At 42.0% G+C, this 16,336-nt stretch overlaps 2 protein-coding genes, 1 long non-coding RNA gene and 1 other non-coding gene across 6 annotated transcripts; 2 read left to right on the top strand and 2 right to left on the bottom strand.

Annotated features, from left to right (window-relative positions):
* Window positions 1-1,172: 1,172 nt before the first annotated feature.
* On the top strand, window positions 1,173-5,284 carry tmem179ba (transmembrane protein 179Ba). Of its 2 annotated transcripts, none has more exons than XM_026161728.2 (6): window positions 1,173-1,326; window positions 1,694-1,829; window positions 2,577-2,773; window positions 3,276-3,413; window positions 4,014-4,092; window positions 4,322-5,284. In XM_026161728.2, exons 2-6 carry the CDS (start codon window positions 1,731-1,733, stop codon window positions 4,502-4,504), a joined length of 696 nt encoding a protein of 231 aa, XP_026017513.2. In that variant the 5' UTR covers window positions 1,173-1,326; window positions 1,694-1,730; the 3' UTR covers window positions 4,505-5,284. The 2 variants fall into 2 exon arrangements, with proteins under 2 accessions (XP_026017513.2, XP_080156048.1); XM_080299922.1 differs by having other exon boundaries at window positions 1,227-1,326; window positions 1,709-1,829.
* On the bottom strand, window positions 4,697-4,778 carry trnas-gcu (transfer RNA serine (anticodon GCU)). Its single transcript has one exon. It is a non-coding gene; the product is annotated as a tRNA-Ser (tRNA).
* A 1,359-nt stretch (window positions 5,285-6,643) lies between the features above and the next one.
* LOC145426286 (uncharacterized) lies at window positions 6,644-8,249 on the top strand. Of its 2 annotated transcripts, none has more exons than XR_013906994.1 (2): window positions 6,644-7,109; window positions 7,579-8,249. It is a non-coding gene; the product is annotated as an uncharacterized LOC145426286 (long non-coding RNA). The 2 variants fall into 2 exon arrangements; XR_013906993.1 differs by having other exon boundaries at window positions 6,740-7,109; window positions 7,408-8,249.
* Window positions 8,250-9,952: 1,703 nt separating this feature from the next.
* Window positions 9,953-16,007, bottom strand: brms1 (BRMS1 transcriptional repressor and anoikis regulator). Its single transcript, XM_026161727.2, has 11 exons — window positions 15,873-16,007; window positions 15,044-15,132; window positions 13,208-13,442; window positions 13,001-13,091; window positions 12,768-12,895; window positions 11,686-11,765; window positions 11,480-11,576; window positions 11,260-11,349; window positions 10,470-10,534; window positions 10,301-10,340; window positions 9,953-10,219 (listed from the first exon to the last, which is right to left on the bottom strand). The coding sequence occupies exons 3-11, from the start codon at window positions 13,428-13,430 to the stop codon at window positions 10,212-10,214; spliced, it is 822 nt and encodes a 273-aa protein (XP_026017512.1). The 5' UTR covers window positions 13,431-13,442; window positions 15,044-15,132; window positions 15,873-16,007; the 3' UTR covers window positions 9,953-10,211.
* Between the last annotated feature and the right edge of the window lie 329 nt (window positions 16,008-16,336).

The raw sequence follows: 16,336 nt of genomic DNA, 5'->3' as shown, positions 1-16,336 counted from the left end.
CCTCGTTCAGACTTTGGTGAATTTTGATGTTTAAACTTATCATGAATTAAAGAGATACAAGGCTTGTGTGATGATTTGTGGATACACACATAGACAAACGGAAGCTTTCTAGTGTTTGGGTCTTGGGGTCCAACATTTGTGCCAGCATGCATTAAGGCTTCAATCTAAAAACACCTTCACATGCTCACTGACACTAATACTTTGTGATGGCTCTGCCCACCACTTAGTCTCGCCTCCTGAGACAGCAGCACACACACACAAACTCACACTGGCATGTCTACTTTTTTTTTTTCCCCAACAATGAGTCCAGTCACCTAGTTAAGTGAAGTTACATTCTCAACATAGTAGTATTATTTTGGTATTTTTGCAAGACTTTCTTTGTCCACATTTAAGAATTATTTGTGAAAAATCCTCACTTCTTTCTATTTATCAATCCATTCATCAGTTTATTACCTTCTGTCTTGTATTACCTTCTGCAACATACCATTTGTTTTTCTACTTACTTTTGTAACCCAGTGGTGTAAATCACATAAACAATTCCTATGAAAGCTAACAGCGCTGATTCATAATTTTGAAGCTCCTTTCTAATGACATATCATTAGAAATTGTGTGGTGTGTTATTACAGAAAACAGTTATTTCTAGTCAGCCTTGAATGATGTAACACTGGCTATGTGTCAGGAATTAGTAAGCTTATTATTAGTGCAGAGGTGAATCTGACAGGCTTAAAATGTTTGACATATACCCTATAAAAATGACATGGTCACAGGACACAAAGTCACAAGGTTTCATTAAGCATTCTGGGAAGGAAGCAACACACACACACACAAACACACACTGTGTCTAACTCTAGCATTTCATACCTCATAACCCTCGAGAAGCTCAGACTTTGACTAACTTGAACCATCTACATATTTGAGACAATGCAAACATGCAGTATTTGCTTCCGTATAATAAAAATAATTATTGCATAAATATAGGCGTTAACATGAGTGAATTAACACATATATCTAGCTGTAGACTTTCAGTTTATCTTTCTGGGTCATCAGATGAAACCAACTGATTGAGCGAAGAGAAACGATCTAGGGCCTGTATGACAAGCAGTGTCCACGTGTGACAAGTAAGCTGTTTTTCACGCATTCACGCGCTGCGGTGAAACTCCGAGGAAGCTTCTATTGCTGCTCGAACTAATATCGAGAAGAGAGTTTGGACGTACGATTTTCACTTTGGACTGTTTGACTGCGGGTGAAGGTAATAAAAAACATACAATATCACCGGAAATCAAACTGTTTGACCTCCAGAATATAACCCAGCTGAAGAACACACGGGTAAGTTAAGTCAGGCTTAAAACATTTTAAATCATGTTTTTGAGACGTGTGGCAAGGTCGTGACAAATATATGAGACATTTCTTTATTTCTTGATTCATTTTTTCCACAATGTTCTAGGAGTCTGCGGTTAAATACGAGTACAGTCTATTTAAACAAACAACTGACACGTGTTAATCTTAATGGAAAACATTTTCATGTATTTTTTATTGATTAACCCGGACACGTTTACTACTTAGCCTTGCCATGTTTTTAATCAACTCACTGTCTTCTTAATATTTGCGAATCGTGGTTGCTGGAGGCTTGGTATTTTATTGTGAAGGAACTAACCGGAAGTTGTTTGCCTTTTTATTGCTACCTTCACGGCAGCTCTTTTCTCTGCAGACGCGGACTAAGCTGCTGCTGGATGATGGCGTTAGCGGGGCTACTGGTGCTGGAGTGGGGTCTCTACATCAGCTGTTTTGTCTGCGGGATTGTTACCGCAGCGTCTGTCACCATCGTCCAGGTGACTTTTCTAAGTTTTACTAACCTGCTCCATATATTACATGTTGTACGCGTCCTCTTCCGGGTGGACTTACTTTGTAGTGCGTTTGTCTATCCCAGAAAGTTTAGCAAAAAAGAAACAAACTTCTTATTTTATCTTTTGAAGAAAAATCCTTTAAACATAATTCATCATACAGTGTTACAGATTTATATTTTCAAGCTACTATAATTGTTTTCGTACAGCTGCGCAGTTTTCTGGGTGTTACACGGTAATTAAAAGCAGCGCGAGGGATTAAAAAACTGACACGCGCTTCCACTTTCAGTCCAGTTCTGCCCACTCTGTCATTGCCTTCGGCATTTCAACTCTAATTTCTCCATATTTTTAATGTTTTTGGACTCTAGACATCGGAGAAGTTACTTCTCGAAAAATGTACCACAAACTTTTAGCGAAGTGTCACACGAGCATTGTTGTGTGTCAACAACTGTTCGTTGTGTTAGCTTAACAGACGCTCGGAAATGCGTGATATGCACGTGAAATTGTGAACGTGCGTGTGCGCGCGCAGGTTTTTAACTGTACCTCGATGCTTTGCTCATCATGTGACCCAGACGCCTATCGTGCCCAATTTGGCTCCCTGCTGCTCATTTATAGACGTCAGATGCAACCGTTGATGCGCTTATTGTAGCATCCTGCAAAGCGCTTGAAACGGTGAAGCGGAACTCAAGCTTTTTAGTGACCCCCTCCCAACCTCTGTCTCTCTTTTTTACTCAGGGTAATTTCGGAGGTCACTGTATGCTGTACGGAGCGGTCAGCTATAATGCCACGTCCAAGCTCATCGGAGTCCAGTCGTCCACATCCTCCTCTTTGTGTTACTTTGTGTCGGCCATATCAATCATGGTGGCAGTGGTGTGTTTCTCTCTGTCTGTGTACTGGGTGTACACTTTCTGCAGCGAAGGGGAACTCAAAAGGTGACCACATGCTGTGTGTGTGTTTTTCACGACAAAGTACAGAGTTGCAGTGTTTGTGTGGGTTTAAAAACAATTTTAATCGTCAGTGTTTTCCTTCAAATATTGCATAAATGCTGGCCTGCTCTGTCATTGTGTCGTTCTTTTGAGCTTGATTTGCCAGCTGCAAGAAAGGATATTTTAAGCATCTTGTAGACAGAATTTAACAGATGTCTGCGTGCACTTTTAGGCTGATTTCTTTAGTTTAAACTGATTGATTACCCAGGAAAATAAGTGTGCATGTAAACATTGTTCTCTGTAGCCAACATAAGCAAAAGAAGCTACAAATACACTTAGAGCTGATACAGAGAAGCAGAAATGCATGTGCCATACCACGGCATGGCGACACAATCACACATTAGCTTGCATTTTGTAGTTTGACATCCTTCTTCTGTTTTGCCTCACTTTAAAGAGCACAGTGCTGTTCTCCCGCTCTTATCTGCTTGTTTTTTCTCCTCCTTCACAGGGAGAATGTGTGGATGAACGTGATTATTGCCGTCTCCGGCGTTTTCCTGTTCTTCCTGCTCGTCACGGGCTGCATGTTGAAGATCGGGCGCGACACGCTCTGCTCGTCTGTCACGAAAAACGTCCCCAACACTACCAGGTGACACCTGCACTCATCCACACCTGGCACAGGACCAAACGCTTTCGTCAACACTCGCATATGAAAATGAAAATAACATTTGAAAGCTAGGGAGCGTCACTTTGTGTGTTTTCTGTTTTTTCCCCCTTTTTCTCCTTTCCAAAGCTTCACTTTACCCACCCGCCCACGTTCTCTTAGAGCTCTATATGAAGCCATATGAAGGTAGATTTAGTTATAACCATCTAGTTATTTTACTCTTGGCCTTTGTCTGTCTTTCAGGATGCCCTTTTTCCTTTTAAAAATGTCATCAGCACACAGTTTTTCATCCTTGGCTACACTGTAATCCTCTGAAAGGGCGAGCACTTAAAAGAGAAGCAAAGACGTGCATGGTGTTGTTAGTTTTTAATTGCTTGTTTTGAGCTCCACTTACTTTGATGTTATGTAACTGCAGCTTTCCACTGCTTCCTCTGACAAAACTGCCTGCAGTTTTTCTATTTGTTCATAGAATCAGTGACCAATAATCAAGACTAAATTCATATAAGACAAATCCAAAATGAATTAAATCATAACCCCGGATTTCTTTTAAACTGTCTAATGCTCAATGTTTTTCTGTGTGCAAAGTTGTGAAAAAGCCCAGTCTGAAAAATGGGCCAGCCCACTTGATGGAGAGAGGTTCTACAGCAGTCTACATAAAGCCGAGGTCGGTACTTCATTCACTTATTTTATGCTTTTGGCTGGAGTCACATGGTCCACACATACTAGCTCCTGTAATGCTTAACATAAAGAAGCATTATTATGAACTGGAGTCCTGCAACACTACAAAAACCCACGAATAAAGAGATGTAGTCAAAGTTAGCATAGCATATGTGTTCAGATTTAGGTAAAAGAGCCTCCAGTACATCTTGCGTGTCATGTTGTTTCCTTCTCAGACGGCAGTGTGGATCAACTTCTTCTTCTGGCTCATCATCGGGGTTTTGGTGATCATCCAGAGGCGTCGGGGCTCAGCGTCCAAGCTGATTGGAGCCGCACCAACTGGAAGCCTTTTCGGGGAGACGGGTGTGACGCCCGAAGAGACTGAGCCGTTTTTCAACCGTCCTGGAAGGCCCCAGTGAGAACGGGTGTGAGCGAGGGGGTTATAAAAGCACATAAGACCAAATAGTGGGAGCGGGTGTGGAAAAAGGTTAAATGAAGTGTTTTAAGGATTTCAGTGAACAACATTTTGAGAATGCACGTGGAAGGTTTTGCAGATATTAGATTTTGGGTTTAACAGTATGTATAAAGCACCACAAAACCAAAACTCCGCTCGACGAGGATGGGATTTGAACCCATGCGTGCAGAGCACAATGGATTAGCAGTCCATCGCCTTAACCACTCGGCCACCTCGTCACCTGAATGCACAAGCATGCAGAGCCTGTCTGTCTGTGTCAGGACACACTGGAAATACTGAAGCGCTGTCAGGCGCTGGTACTGAATTTACCCATTTCCCACATCTCACCCGCCGCGTCACATCTACGTCTGTGGACTCCACAGAAACTTATCTGTTTTTTATTCAGAGCGAGCTTGTGTTGGGTTTGTTTACACAGCCAACGAACGGGAGGGTGTTTATCACAAGGTTTGATTTTATAATTTAACTGTGCTCAGATGTACTTTTGACGAGTAAGACTAAGAATTTTCTACATAAAACACTTTTTTCTTTTTACTGATTTCACAAAACCGGAATCTGCCATAGACTTTTTTTAACACATTTTATTTTTGTTGACTGTAAAATCCTAAAACACTGCATTGTCTTCAAGTTTAAGGTGTCAACACGTGGCTTTAAAGATCGCTTAGTATTGATCTGTGTGGTGATTATGTCATTAGAAACTAAAAAGAAATAAAAAGAAAAACAGGAAGACGTTTCACTGTTTGTTTGTTTTTTGATTGTTGATTGTTGTGTGACACTGACTTTTACAACCTTTAACCAAAGAAGCGTCTGAGGCTGTTCTGCTGAAATCTGCTGCTGGGTTCATCCACACTGATTCAGTATGCTTCTTTTTGATGAATTATTTTGATTTGACTTGAAACATTTGTTGGTGACCACAGGTAGTTAGCTTACAGTGCCACCGTCTGATGAAACACGCTGCAGCTGAACACTGGAAATAACGTTTAGACGTTAAAAAATTGAAATTCTAACCTTTTCTAAGCTCGGGCCTGACGTTCAGTGAGGTGTGCTTCTTACATCTGACTGTGTGTTTGCAATGCTGCGCTTTATTTGTGACATTTCTGGACATGCTCATGTTTGTCGTGGGGAACAGGCATATGGAAACGTTGAATAATGTCTCCCTCTAGTGGCTAATAATAAATAAAGATTCACTTGCACCAAGTCATGTGGCTTTATTGTCAACCGTGTGCAGTGGTACAGTACACAGTGAAGCGAGACAGCGCTCCTCCAAGATCATGGTGCTACATGTCACAGAAAATCAACACAAGACTACATAAAGTGCAAGTGCGCAAAAACTGCAAAAAAACAAAGTGCAACACCAGACAGAGCGATGCAGACGCAACAGTGCAATAGAAAAGTGCAACAATGGCAGTGCAAAAGACTGAGCATTGTGCAAAAGGTAGCTTAATGGATGAAAGTGTGTGTTTGAGATTGTGCAGATAAGTGCTTGTAGTGACGTGTGTGTGTGTCAGTCCAGGAACTGAGTGTTCAGGAGTTTGACGGCTTGGGGGAAACAAACTTTCACAGTCTGGCCCGGATGCTCCAGTATCTCTTGGCAGCAGGGTGAAGAGTGTGTGTGAGGGGTGTGTGGGGTCCTCTACGACGCTGGTGGCTTTCCAGATGCAGCCGGTGTGATCGGTGTCTGTGATGGAGGGAAGAGAGGCTCCAATGATCTCGCCTGTTCTCACTATCAGGGATATGTTTATAGTGTTTTTGTGTTTCTGTGTACAACCTACAGCCTGGTTGTTGCTACCCGCAGATTCATAAGCCGGCTGTCAGATTTTAAAAGTCTGCAAAACCATTTCCAAGATTTCTAGCTAGCGGCTCTGTAAAGCAGCGGTCCAGTGAAAAGTCTCGGCTGTGTTCGATCAGTGTCAAAACAAAACTGGGCAGTCATCCAGAAGAGACCTGAAACATACATTTAAGACCACTGTGGGGAATATTTATTGTCTGAAAAAGCTAGTTTTATACAAACCTTCAAAAAGTGCATTATTCTATCAATACTGCTCAAACTAATCATTCCTGGTGACTTGCAACAGCCGACTAAAGCATAACTTGAACTGATATTCCAGGCTGAGCGTCTAAATGAGCTACTTTCCCCTTCCCTGATCAAAATAGACCCAATGAGCTGCTCTTACAACACGTCACCCTGAACTATCTAATCTCTGGATTGCCTGACCTTACTTGAGCCTGAGGTAACAGCTAATCCTCACTGAAGAGAGGAGGAAGACACTGGAGAGACGGACACAGGTCAGAAACTGAAGGACGTGAAGAGCGTACTGGCATTTCAAAGGGGAAAAAGAATCACCAGTGGTCCTGTTAAACGAGCTTCTACAGCCACTTCCACCATCTGCACCTATAGCAGGGTCTGCTGGAGGTTTCTTTAAAGTATCTGTAATTGACAGCAAAAAAAGAGCGAAGGATAGAGCACCCTGGAGGACGGCGAGCCCTGCCTGCAACCTGAGTCTCAGAAGAAAACCACAAGGGTCGAGATAAAGCTGATTTTGGAGTCTGTGGTAAGACATCGTCACATGTTGCTTTGCTGTTACTCTTTGGCTGCTAATTAGAAAAAACAACCTGTGATTTTAGAAATCAGTGTTTTTGTAAAGAGCAAAACAGTGGCACGAGTTTTGGAGATGGGTAAGGATAAAAGAGAAACAGAGAGAGGAGCAGTGGACACTGCAGGCTAAGCCATGATAAGCCTCTTTAAGCTACTTCACTTTCCACAGATCAAATGTTCTGTTTTAAACCTGTTGATCTGTGCTGGACTTTTAACAGCCAGCTATTGATTCACTTTATCTGTGTTTTTGGCAGGAAAGCTCCAGCCCCCTGCCAAATCAGACGGCACAAAATCTGTAAAACAGAGCTGAGTCCTTAAATCTCAGATTTAAATAGGAGCGAGCCCTTCAACCGCCAGCTTTACCGTCACTCAGATCCATTCAGGTTTGACCCCTGACCTCCATCCATCCCTCTATCCCCGCTCAGGACATGTCTCGCGACCAGTGCGATTCGGTGGCGGTGAGCGTGGAGTCCCTCCTCACTGACGCCAAGAGGATGCAGATGCAGTGCCGTGAACGCAGCGAGCAGCTCTCCGTCGCCGCCGCGCAGCTGAGGACGGAGTCGGCCGCCCTGAGGGAGCAGTGCGAGGCCACCCAGCTCGACATGGCTCTAATCCGCCGGCAGCTGGAAGAGCTGAAAGACACCAAGGCTGCCTTTGAAGCAAGGGAGAGGCAGGCGCGTAAACTCAGCAAGCAGCTGTGAGAAAAACGAGGGAAGGTGGAAGATGCTGAAGTCATGAACTGTGATGCAACATCCCATTTAAAGTAACCGATCAGCAGCTTAGATAAAGGAAGGAAGGTCTGACAAAAGAAAGAAGGAGAGAGATAAAAGGATCAGCAAGACAATGAAGGGAAAAATGAAGGAATGAGATGGAACTTGAATCCATCTCCCACAAACCCGAGAGTATAACTTCAAGCAGACCCATGTTTATGACAGCTACCCTTAAAAATGTAATCCAGAGGACAAAGAAAGATTTTAACCTGGAGTTTAGTGAAAGAGGGGGAAAGCACTTTGTCATTATCTACAGCTCTGTCTTTACCTTGTAAACACATAATTGAACTTCACTCCTCTCACATCAAATAAATGATTCCCACACACACTGGTCTCCACATGTCTCCTTTAGAGCATTTTTTCAGCTTCATGCAAACTCTTTGATCTACTAACCTGCATATAAATGTGCAGGTTAGGTTAATTAGACTGAGAGTGAAGACAAAGAACGGCACACCTTCAGCAAAGATCATTTGAAATGGTCCTATTTCAGTGGGCAGAGGTGAATATGAAGCCCGGCACCAGTTGTACTTCACATCAGTACACTGTGACACCCTCGATCTAGAGACCGCGATCAGGCAAAGGGACACGAGTAGGAACAACGTATGGACGAGCATGTTAGTTCGATTTCTTAGAAAGTTTATGTAACATTATTTTGTCTGTATTGAATCGACAGAAAACTGAGGAAAGATAAATTTTCTTTATAGGTGAAATGTTTTTGACATAGTTTTAAAGATCTGTACACAGACCAGGATGTGAATATTTGACTCCTCAGATTCTTCTTTGTTGGTAGATGTTTCGTTTTATAACAGGGTTTTGGGTATTTGTTTCAAATGTGGACATATTTACCTGGTCAGCCTGGGTTCCTGCCACCTCTCTCATGCTTTAGCTCACTATCACCTTACTGACTTCTCAAAGCGATGCACATTTACATGTGCCAGCTATTTATGATTCTTGTGTATTCGCTTTAAAATTCACTAGTTGAGTTGAGGTGCTTCAGGTCGGGTCATAGACCCAGGACACCCCGGAGAGATGTCTCAGCTGACCCGGAGGCAGAGAGGGAGCTCTGGGCTTTTTTGCTTAGGCTGCTGCCCCCAACCACACCATCATGAGCTTTCTCACTGTCACCACCTTTTATTTCCTCTGGTGCCCTAAAGATCAGCTGAAACTAATCTGAACATTATTTTTAGTTGCACTTCTTGTAATTACAGATCAAAAGATCCTTTATTTCCAGAGAGACTGAACCCAGAACACGCAGGAGCAAGTAGCGGTCTGAGAGGAGGCCGTTGGTCTTTGAGTGCGTTTTGTGGCTAGTTAACCTTCTGTCTCCCTCCACAGGAGCTGCCATTTCAGTGACCTGTAGCTGACTCTCCACTGTTCCTGCTGCTTCTCCTCCAAACCCCCCCCCAAAACAAACTGAGGACATTTTAAAGCTGCATTAATCCAACCTCATGCACACTGGGCTGCCCAGCATTCATTCACATAAATTGCTCACCTGTGGTGATGCTCAGCAGAAACATTCAAACATGTTGATTTTCCACCTGCATAAGAACCAGTTTATTTATTTATTTCACAATCAGTCACGATCCTGATCAGATTTTTAAAAATAAAGATAAATTCTGCCACCTGCTGGACGTTTTTAAGTTTGCTTAGCCACCTTTTCTATGGTGTAAAGATGTGCCGGTGGTCAGGATGGCTGAAAACATGGTTCAGCCTGTGTATTCGGTCCTGCTCATGAACTCTTAGAATTTGTTAATTGGTGTAATTAACACGTGATGATAGTGAGTTTCATGTCATTTGATCAGATACGCGTGTTTTCTGCACAGTCGCTGGGTGTCCAATGTGAACATTGCTTATCAGAAGCTTCTTTTCCTTCCTCTCCCACCAGCTTCCAGGCAGTCAGCAACTTTTGTGCAAGACAACACACAACTGCAACAACACAATATGATCAAACATATCCAAGACAGCCGAGTATGTCTCAGTGATTCTGACTCACACCGACAGACACACAAAAAAAAGACAGACAAAAAGGTTGTGTGCTAAAAGATTAGATTTTCAATCAGCATTATAAATCATTCTATAAATACATGGTTGTCATATCGTTAAGAACGTCTTTTAAATAGCAATAGATAACAAACAAGCAGTAGGGTGGTAGGCAGGTGGGATCAAAAGCGCAGAAAAACAACTCAACAGTCTGCTGGGCTTCAACGAGACAAAACCTGAACTGGAAATAGCTGGGAACGTGAGTGTGTGTTAAGTTTGGTGTCGCTGTTGCACAGATCCGCCTTTCATCACCGCTCTGAAAGACAAAACAGGATCGTTTAGAGACCAAACCTTTTCAGTTTGCTGCGTTAATAAAAGACGATTGGAGCAGACTTACTTTCAACTTTCTTTTTTAGTGGCGACAGAGCTGCTTTCGCCTGAAAAACAGAGACGCTGTTTACACGATCGGACGCAGGCTGGTGTACACACCCTGAAGCTGCATCTTTATCGACTGACAGCTGAAGAATCTGGGAAGTCAAAGGGAACTTTTACAAGTGATTTCTGACCTTCTTGATAGCAGTCCAGTCTTCAAGGATGTCGATGTCTCTCAGCATGTAGACGATGAAAGGCCCTGTGAGACAGAGGCAGTCATATTGAGAGACTGAGACTGAAAACTAAACAGAAACAAGAAAACACACTCTGGAAACTAATTGAATCTAAGCTTAATTTAAAAACAATATATAAAATGATATATAACCAATAATAATAACTATGATTCTGCCTTTTGATCGTAGTTGTTGTGTTCTTGCCTTCTGTAGGATTTCCAATGGAAATATCTGACAAAAATGGCTTGCAAGTAAATGACCTTTTCATCAAGCTATAGCACAGACCACTGCTCTGCGACGATATGTTTTAATTGTGTAATAAAGGGTTAACTTCCAATTTACACACCATATAAAAATGTCTGCACTTTGGCGGAAACAGGAAGTACAACCCAAAGAACCCCGTCCCCACAGTGAAGCATGGTGGTGGAAGTATTATGCTGTGGGGATGCTTCTGTGTCTGGAACTGGGAATCTCATCAAAGTGGAAGCAAAACCTCAAGCAGTCCGCAGCAAAACTGAGTCTTTGCTTTGGCTTCCAGCACAACAACAAACAGATAATAATAAAGTAATAATAGTTCTCGTGAAATTTCTATGTGAAAAGTAAATCTGGGTAAAAACTAGCTATGGAAAACTGTTAAAAAATATATATATCGCTCTGTTTAGCAGCACTTAAACAATAAGACGGGAGCTCATCTCCTCATCTGTATATGTACACATCAGCGCTGGTGAGGCTCCTCACACGTGGTGCTTACCTGAAACCAAAGCTACTTTCTTTTTCTTCTCAGATCGACCCAGCAGGTTCTTTCTTTTGCACTTCTTGCCCCTCAGCTCATCGCTCCACTCTGGACAGACAGAATCCACCATATACAACTCCACTAAAATGAATTGTTTTGAACACTTTCACTCAGTACTTCAGTTTTATAACCTTTGCGTACTTTATGTGTACGTAACAGCTTTGCGATTGACACGTACCTGAGGTGAGGTCTATATTCTGCCTGTCCTCCTCCAGCCTCCTTATCTTTTCCAGTAGCTCGCCCTTCATGGCGTCAAACAGCAGCGTTCGCTCACTCTGTAAAACACGTGTAGATACAAACAAGCGCGTTAGTTCTCTTTTAGTTGAGAATATTAAGTCTCCAGTAGGAAAGCAGAATGCGGTTGAGAGTGCACGTGCGCGCTACCTCCAGGTGCTGCCTCGCTCCTTGCACTTCACATTCATGCTTGTGTTTGATGACCTGCAGACACAGCTCCCTGTACACTCCTGCACAAAGAGACAGCCAAAGGTGTCTGAGGAGGTCATACTGGCATTATGTGCACTGCTACTCCATTACTGTTTGGTTAAACACACATTAGCAATGCTCTATAAGTAAGTGCTGCATTTGGAGGGTCCAAAACAATCTAAATATTTAATAGGACCCTGAACCAGAAATGCATTCTGGGTAAACAACTACCTTGAGGCATCACACTTTTTCCTTATTGATTTAAAGGTACGGTCAGTTGTTGTTTTTTTAGGTTATTTAATAGGAAAAATTAATTACTCATAAATATACACTGATTTGTGTGAAATTAAGTCTTCCAACAAATTGATGCTGGAACTGATCCAAAACTTAAAATGATGAAAATCCACTAAAAATCCACAGGAACGAGCTTTGTGTCATTCATGGCTTCAGACTCAAGAATAATGTCTGTTTTTTCATCTGAGCAGGTGTCGCCTTCACCAAAAAAGTGAGAACACAAAGGAAGTCAGGACTCACAAACACATGAAAACTAGCATAAACACTCTTGATTATTCCCGATGTTGGTGCAATTCCTTATTATCAGCAGATTAGACATTAGACACTAACATCATGCCATCTAAGGTTAGGCTCGAGTCTGCTATAAAAATCACACATCACACTGTATGAAAGTTTATTCGCCAAGTGTCCGAGTCCACAAATGTTAGCTCTACTTAGGGCTGGGCCGTATCACTACTGCTAGCCTCGCGGAGTGATACGTACTGTGCTTCAACATAATATTACCGTGTTGTGTGTGTGTGTGTGTGTGTTTTAACCTCTTTTCAAGTTTTGTGGATATTATACATGGTTATGCTGAGGATATGTCGGCCAATTTCCACAATTATATCGTCAGTTATATCGTTAGGTAAACAGCATCCTGACAGCCTACGCTCACTACAGACAAATGGCAGCCAAGGTTGTTTGCACTACAGTGGTATTGGACTTGATTAGGATTTTATTTATTTATTTTTCTATTTATTTTTCTGTACCAGCCACTTGTGTCCGTATCTGCATGCTGTTCTGTAGTGCAGCCAGCGGTTCTCTGTATTCGCCGGCCTTTCCCGTCAGCACCTCGTCCAGCTTGACTTTCACCTGGTTTAGCCGTTCCCGAAACAACCTGCAATCACACGGTGAAATCAGCCTCAACAACAGGCGGCTCAGGCATCGAAAAAAGAGAAGGATAAAGTGTTGAATCCCTTTTTCCCCCTGCTTCAAAAATTACTTCTCTTTCAGCTCCTGGAATTGTTTCTCCAGATCCATCATCTCATCCAGACATTCTCCTCTTCTCCTCTCGCAGTCTTCATCATCCATCTCTACATAGGACAAAGAGAAAAAAGAAAAGGTGGCGTCGATTACATTGCGTCTCTCTTTTTATATAAGCAGTATAAACGTTAGTGGAGCATTTTGAGTTTTGTTTTTTTTTTTTAACCTGAGCTCTCTTCTTCCTCTTCCTCCTCTTCCTCCTCGTCACTATCTTCCAAGTCGGTCTCCCTCTCCTCCGTACTTTCCTCCATGGTCTCCTCGGCTCCTCCCCCTCTTGTTCCTTCATTCTCTCTGGGTTCTTCCACCTCTCCGTTGGCCTCGGGGAGCTGCGACTCACCCTCTGCCTCCATCTCCTCCTCCGGCTCCTTCACAGGGGGTTGGGCGGGCATGGAAGCCGGAAACTATGTTCGGCATTAATAAAAATATCACATAAAACTAAAGACTGTTTGTGTTAAAGCATTCAGGTGCAATGCAGTTTGGCATCAGAGCAGTTTAACTTGAGCCCAGAGCCCATAGATGCAACGATTTATTTAAAAAAATGTGCAAAAATCGAATTTATACAATTCTAACAAGCTTGAAAGTAAATATTTAGTATGACCACATTTATTCCTCAACACAGCCAATTCTATCCAGATATGTTTGTACTGCATTAGCAGAAGAGGTGGGCAATATGGCCTCAACAATATAGCACAGTATTGTCACATAATAAAATGAAAGAATACATTCAGCCTGCGATGTTGTACGTTGGGCCAAAGTTTTTAACCTGTTGCTTAAAACCCTTCTCTGCCACATGTAGCTGCATCTGTAATTTCCATCCACAGTTTGCTCTTCCTGTCATGTGGAGTGCGACCAGCGAGTGCTCCAGCTGCGCTCGGTGGAGTCATTTGCTTACATTTGGGTCACACACCACCAGCTGCTAGTATCTCCTCCTTTGTAGCCTGGGTGTACTCGATGATGTGTTTTTGCCTCAAGTGATGAAACAAGTCACATTTATGGAAAACAGTTTTCTTGCATATTGTGCTTTGTTGGAGGTCTTTTAGCTACATTTTTTAAAATTGGGATAATGTTGAAAATCTGAAGCTACTTTTTGTGTTTGCATTTCCACTGTGCTTTATAGACAGCTGCATACTCGGTGTTGTACCTCTCTCGAAGATAAAGGCAGTTTGAGCCAAAACGAAATTCAAATTTGCCTGCTTCCTGTTATGTGTAGACACACCACTGGTTCATCAACTGAGTTAGGTTAATTTTCTTGAATAATTCATAGGTCAGTGTTAAGCGGCATAACAAACAAACATTCAGGTAGATGGGGGCAGCTGTGGCTCAGGTGGCAGAGCGGGTTGTCTACCAATTGGAAAGTCGCTAGAGAAAAGTACTGTATGAATGTGTGTGTGTGATTGGATGAATGAGACTTGCAGTAGAAAATTAATTGAGCTGAAAGCCACTATAAATACCAGCTCGTTTACAAGTACTGCAATTTAACCCAGAAAATTATGCTTCATGTAAGCTAAGTCTTACTTGTTGGGTGCATATATAATTTTTCTAAAAAAGTTGTATAAATAAGTAAATAATAATAATGAAAATAGTAATAATGATATATTACCAAAGTGTCTGTTAAACTTTATTTCATTGACATCCGTGTTTGAATTATTCTTGACTTACGCTACACACAACTCCAAAGGGCACATCCTAAATATAGACTTTATAAAGAATCACACTTCAAAAACATATTTTTGTCCAGAAAATATGGTGGACAATTCAATTATGTTATAAATTATATGTAAAAAGCTGCATAAGCACACAATTAATGTCCCAACAACATTAAACTCAAAAATATAAAACACTGACTAGGATGTTTACAACAACGAATACATCTGAAAATAACATAAATTGTCAGGGGTCAGATTTCATATTTTACAGTCTGTAAAAAATAAAACAAGGCAAAACATTGTGCTGTTAAAACTAAGACCTGCCCGTGGATTAATAACAGTGAAATTTTGCTTACTCAGTAGACGGAGTGGAATAAGGTTTAACAGCAGACTGAGGACGTGGGACCCCCGAGCTACTGTATGGCCTCCATAACCTGCAAGTGAACTGCAAAAAACACAACACAACACCGGAAATGACATGACCGGCCTCACAGACATACAGGCAACAACAAGCTAAAATAACGCAGTCTTGCTTATCCCTCATAAAACAGACCTTCAGAAAAAAGTTTATAACTGAAATATCACTTTAAAGTTGCTCCACAATTTGGCTTCAACAATTAATGGGGGTCTTATTTGTTACCTTACCGGAAGTCCCATCTCAATCGGTCTAACTTTATCTTTTAGCTTCCGGGATGTCAAAGTAAAACCGTGTACGTTATAACAGCTACGGCGGTGCATAGAGTAAAATAAAATGCCCAAATTAGCCTGAAACCTATTGTATTGAACGCGAAATTAATTGTAATTCCCCTCAAAATAACAGAGACGCCTTTGTTGCATTTTCTTTTAAAATTAGCGGGAACTACACCACGGACAAGTCAAGTGCAACACTAGCTAACAATTGAAACCCCGCAGCGACGGAATGACTGCCTGTTCATCACATTGTCCGAATACTCATCTTATTTAATGGCCAAGTGTTTTCTCTTAGAGTGTGTGCCGGTTCGTAGAAGAAAAACAACCATCAAACTCAGTGAAGCATCGCCGGAGGGGCTTCCATACTGACCCTACCTTCCTACAGCGTACGGATTAACAAATAACGTTATCCGTCCACAGATGTAGGCGATGCTGTTTGTAAACAAATAACCCTTCTTTCCATAAATGTGACAGTCAAGAGAAAAGCTCGCTCACCGCGTCCTGTTGTTCCGCTGCGAAAAGTTCAAGTATGATTTACTGTATTTCCATTTTAAAAAGTACTTCCTCTTCGTCCCAGTCTTCTTTAGTTCCACACTTTGCCGGACTCTGAAGCCCGGAAGTTCAGCCAATGAGCGCGGAGACCGAGCACTAAACTGTCCAATAGCAGCGATCAACCCGAAGGTCTCTTGTCCAATCAGAATTACGCAACCAGATCCAGTAAGCCAATTATAATCCAGTTTGTCTTCCTTATTATTCACAAAATGAAGAAATGTTTATCTTTGGGCGAGAAAGATGGCTTATAACCCACTGCGAGTGCGTATAATAGTGAGAAACACATTGTCTCGGTGATATAAGGTGTTTTGGTACAACTTCATGAAGATAGATGTAATTATTTAAAGAGGACACTTAAGGAAGACAAACATATTTCTTCATGAATACTATAGAATTCAGCATACCCG

This window comes from Astatotilapia calliptera, chromosome 3 (genome assembly GCF_964374335.1).
Source record: "Astatotilapia calliptera chromosome 3, fAstCal68.1, whole genome shotgun sequence".
Lineage (NCBI taxonomy): Eukaryota > Metazoa > Chordata > Actinopteri > Cichliformes > Cichlidae > Astatotilapia > Astatotilapia calliptera.
Note: the sequence above shows the minus strand (reverse complement) of the source record. Positions and strands in the feature narration are given on the sequence as shown.

Excerpts from the sequence above, each read along its gene's own strand:
- brms1 (XM_026161727.2), bottom strand. The coding sequence starts at position 13,430 with ATGCCCGCCCAACCCCCTGTGAAGGAGCCGGAGGAGGAGATGGAGGCA. Across the intron at positions 12,896-13,000 it reads TTCCAGGAGCTGAAAGAGAA|GTTGTTTCGGGAACGGCTAA; the intron begins GTAATTTTTGAA and ends GTGTGATTGCAG. Across the intron at positions 11,350-11,479 it reads GAATATAGACCTCACCTCAG|AGTGGAGCGATGAGCTGAGG; the intron begins GTACGTGTCAAT and ends CTGTCTGTCCAG.
- tmem179ba (XM_026161728.2), top strand. The coding sequence starts at position 1,731 with ATGATGGCGTTAGCGGGGCTACTGGTGCTGGAGTGGGGTCTCTACATC. Across the intron at positions 3,414-4,013 it reads AACGTCCCCAACACTACCAG|TTGTGAAAAAGCCCAGTCTG; the intron begins GTGACACCTGCA and ends CTGTGTGCAAAG. Across the intron at positions 4,093-4,321 it reads GCAGTCTACATAAAGCCGAG|ACGGCAGTGTGGATCAACTT; the intron begins GTCGGTACTTCA and ends TTTCCTTCTCAG.